Consider the following 1,818-nt stretch of genomic DNA (forward strand, 5'->3'; position numbering starts at 1 on the left):
ATCATCCCTATTGAGGATGACTACACTAAAGTAAGTGTGTGTCTGTGTGTGTTTATCCCATTTCCAGACGCAACATAAGAGAATGTGGTGACAATTCTGAGTACTATGAACTTTTCTCACTGGTAACCTACACTGCCTATTAGCAACTCAACACTTGCAACTCCTTATCCTTCTATTATATTCACCAATCAGGAGATCTTACGCCTGACAATAAAACTTTTGGTCAAATACACATTTTCCCCAAATGTTATACCCTGCTAGTAAACCAAAAATGCACTTTCCACAGAAGATTTTCTTACATGATTTGCAATGCTCAACACAATCCACTCCTGAACTGCTTATCAGTTATCCCAAAGGGTAGAATGTCAATTTAAAAAGAAAAAGAATTGTTACCTGAAGAGCTGGTTGTTTGTCATTCCTCTTGGGAGATTTTAATCCACTAACTTGCTGCTGCTGTTGCTGCTGAAGGAGGAGCTGTCTTGCCACCTGAAGTGCCTGGAAGGAAAAACAGATGAAAATCCTTTGCGTTACTACACAGGTTTGGGGGACTCTTCATAAAAAAGGATTCCAGGAAGCGCGCTTTGGGACTGGGTCCTGACTTTCCTATTTCCTGGCAAATGAAAACAGCAAACGAAACTTCCCACCAGTCTTAGTTGGAAAACTTTCCAGAATTTGTTTACGTTTCCTTTGACTTGGCCAATTTCATCCACAGTTCCACAGGCATCTAAGCAGATACTTTATTCCTACTACAGATCTGACATGAAATTTAAGACCATGAGTGACTGGGACTCTGAAGAAAGATGACAGAGACACTAGGAGGAACCCGGGCAAAGAGGAAAACTTGGGAGACACTACAGGGCCCTTTTCAGGATCACCTTCACCCTCCCCCCAGTTCTTCTTGGGGAAATGTGGGGACTCAAGTTGAAAGTAATACTTTCACCCGATCTGAGTCCAAATAAAGAGAAACAAGTAAGTGGTGGATCACAGGAAAAGTATACACTATGGGTTAGGCTATCTAGGAAGGAAGATGAAACAGTTGAGACATACCTAGGATGACCTTGATAGAAATCAGAGAGGAAATTTTGGCAAATCTGATCTCTAGTCATCTTAAAGAGGAACATTATGTATCTGTGAACAAAACTGGTTACGTTTATTACAAATGACCCTTTCAGGCTTACAATATGGAAAGGTTTTTCCTTAAAGGTAGACACTGGGGTGGTAGTATGAATTGGAGATAAAGCAGGAAGAAAACAGAAGAGTCCTCTAAAATGTTTAACATATGACTGACAAATCTTTTTAAAAGTTCAAGACTGGGCGTGGTGGTTCACGCCTGCAATCCCAGCACTTTGGGAGACTGAGGAGGGCAGATCACTTGAGGTCAGGAGTTCGAGACCAGCCTGGCCAACATGGTGAAACCCTGTCTCTACTAAAAATACAAACATCAGCTGGGTGTGGTGGCAGATGCCTGTAATCCCAGCTACTTGGGAGGCTGAGGCAGAAGAATCGCTTGAATCCAGAAGGCGGAGGTTGGGGTGAGTTGAGATAGTACCACTGCGCTTCAGCCTGGGTAGCAGAGTAAGTTTCCACCTCAAAAAATAAAATAAAATAAAATAAAATAAAAGTTCAAGTAAAAAAGAAAAAAACAATGTCATCGATACACCCCCACGAAGACATTCACTGCCAAAGAATTCAGAACAAGAATAATAGCTAGCCACACACATTTCCAAAGATGGCAGTAGGATCAGCAACAGAAAACTGAAGTTTGAGGATATTGTGCTAGAAAGTCATATGAAAAGTTGGGTTACTTGAGTCAATGCA

At 41.4% G+C, this 1,818-nt stretch overlaps 1 protein-coding gene across 6 annotated transcripts in view; it reads right to left on the reverse strand.

The window, feature by feature from the left end:
- FOXP1 (forkhead box P1) overlaps positions 1-1,818 on the reverse strand; it is a 579,361-nt gene that overhangs the window by 165,102 nt on the left and 412,441 nt on the right. For all 6 annotated transcript variants that reach the window (XM_011971157.1, XM_011971164.1, XM_011971180.1 and 3 more), the window contains one exon: positions 394-495. In XM_011971157.1, the coding sequence (XP_011826547.1) occupies positions 394-495 (102 nt within the window). The remainder of the gene's footprint in view (positions 1-393; positions 496-1,818) is intronic.

The sequence above is a fragment of the Mandrillus leucophaeus genome, unplaced genomic scaffold (genome assembly GCF_000951045.1).
Source record: "Mandrillus leucophaeus isolate KB7577 unplaced genomic scaffold, Mleu.le_1.0 Scaffold121, whole genome shotgun sequence".
Lineage (NCBI taxonomy): Eukaryota > Metazoa > Chordata > Mammalia > Primates > Cercopithecidae > Mandrillus > Mandrillus leucophaeus.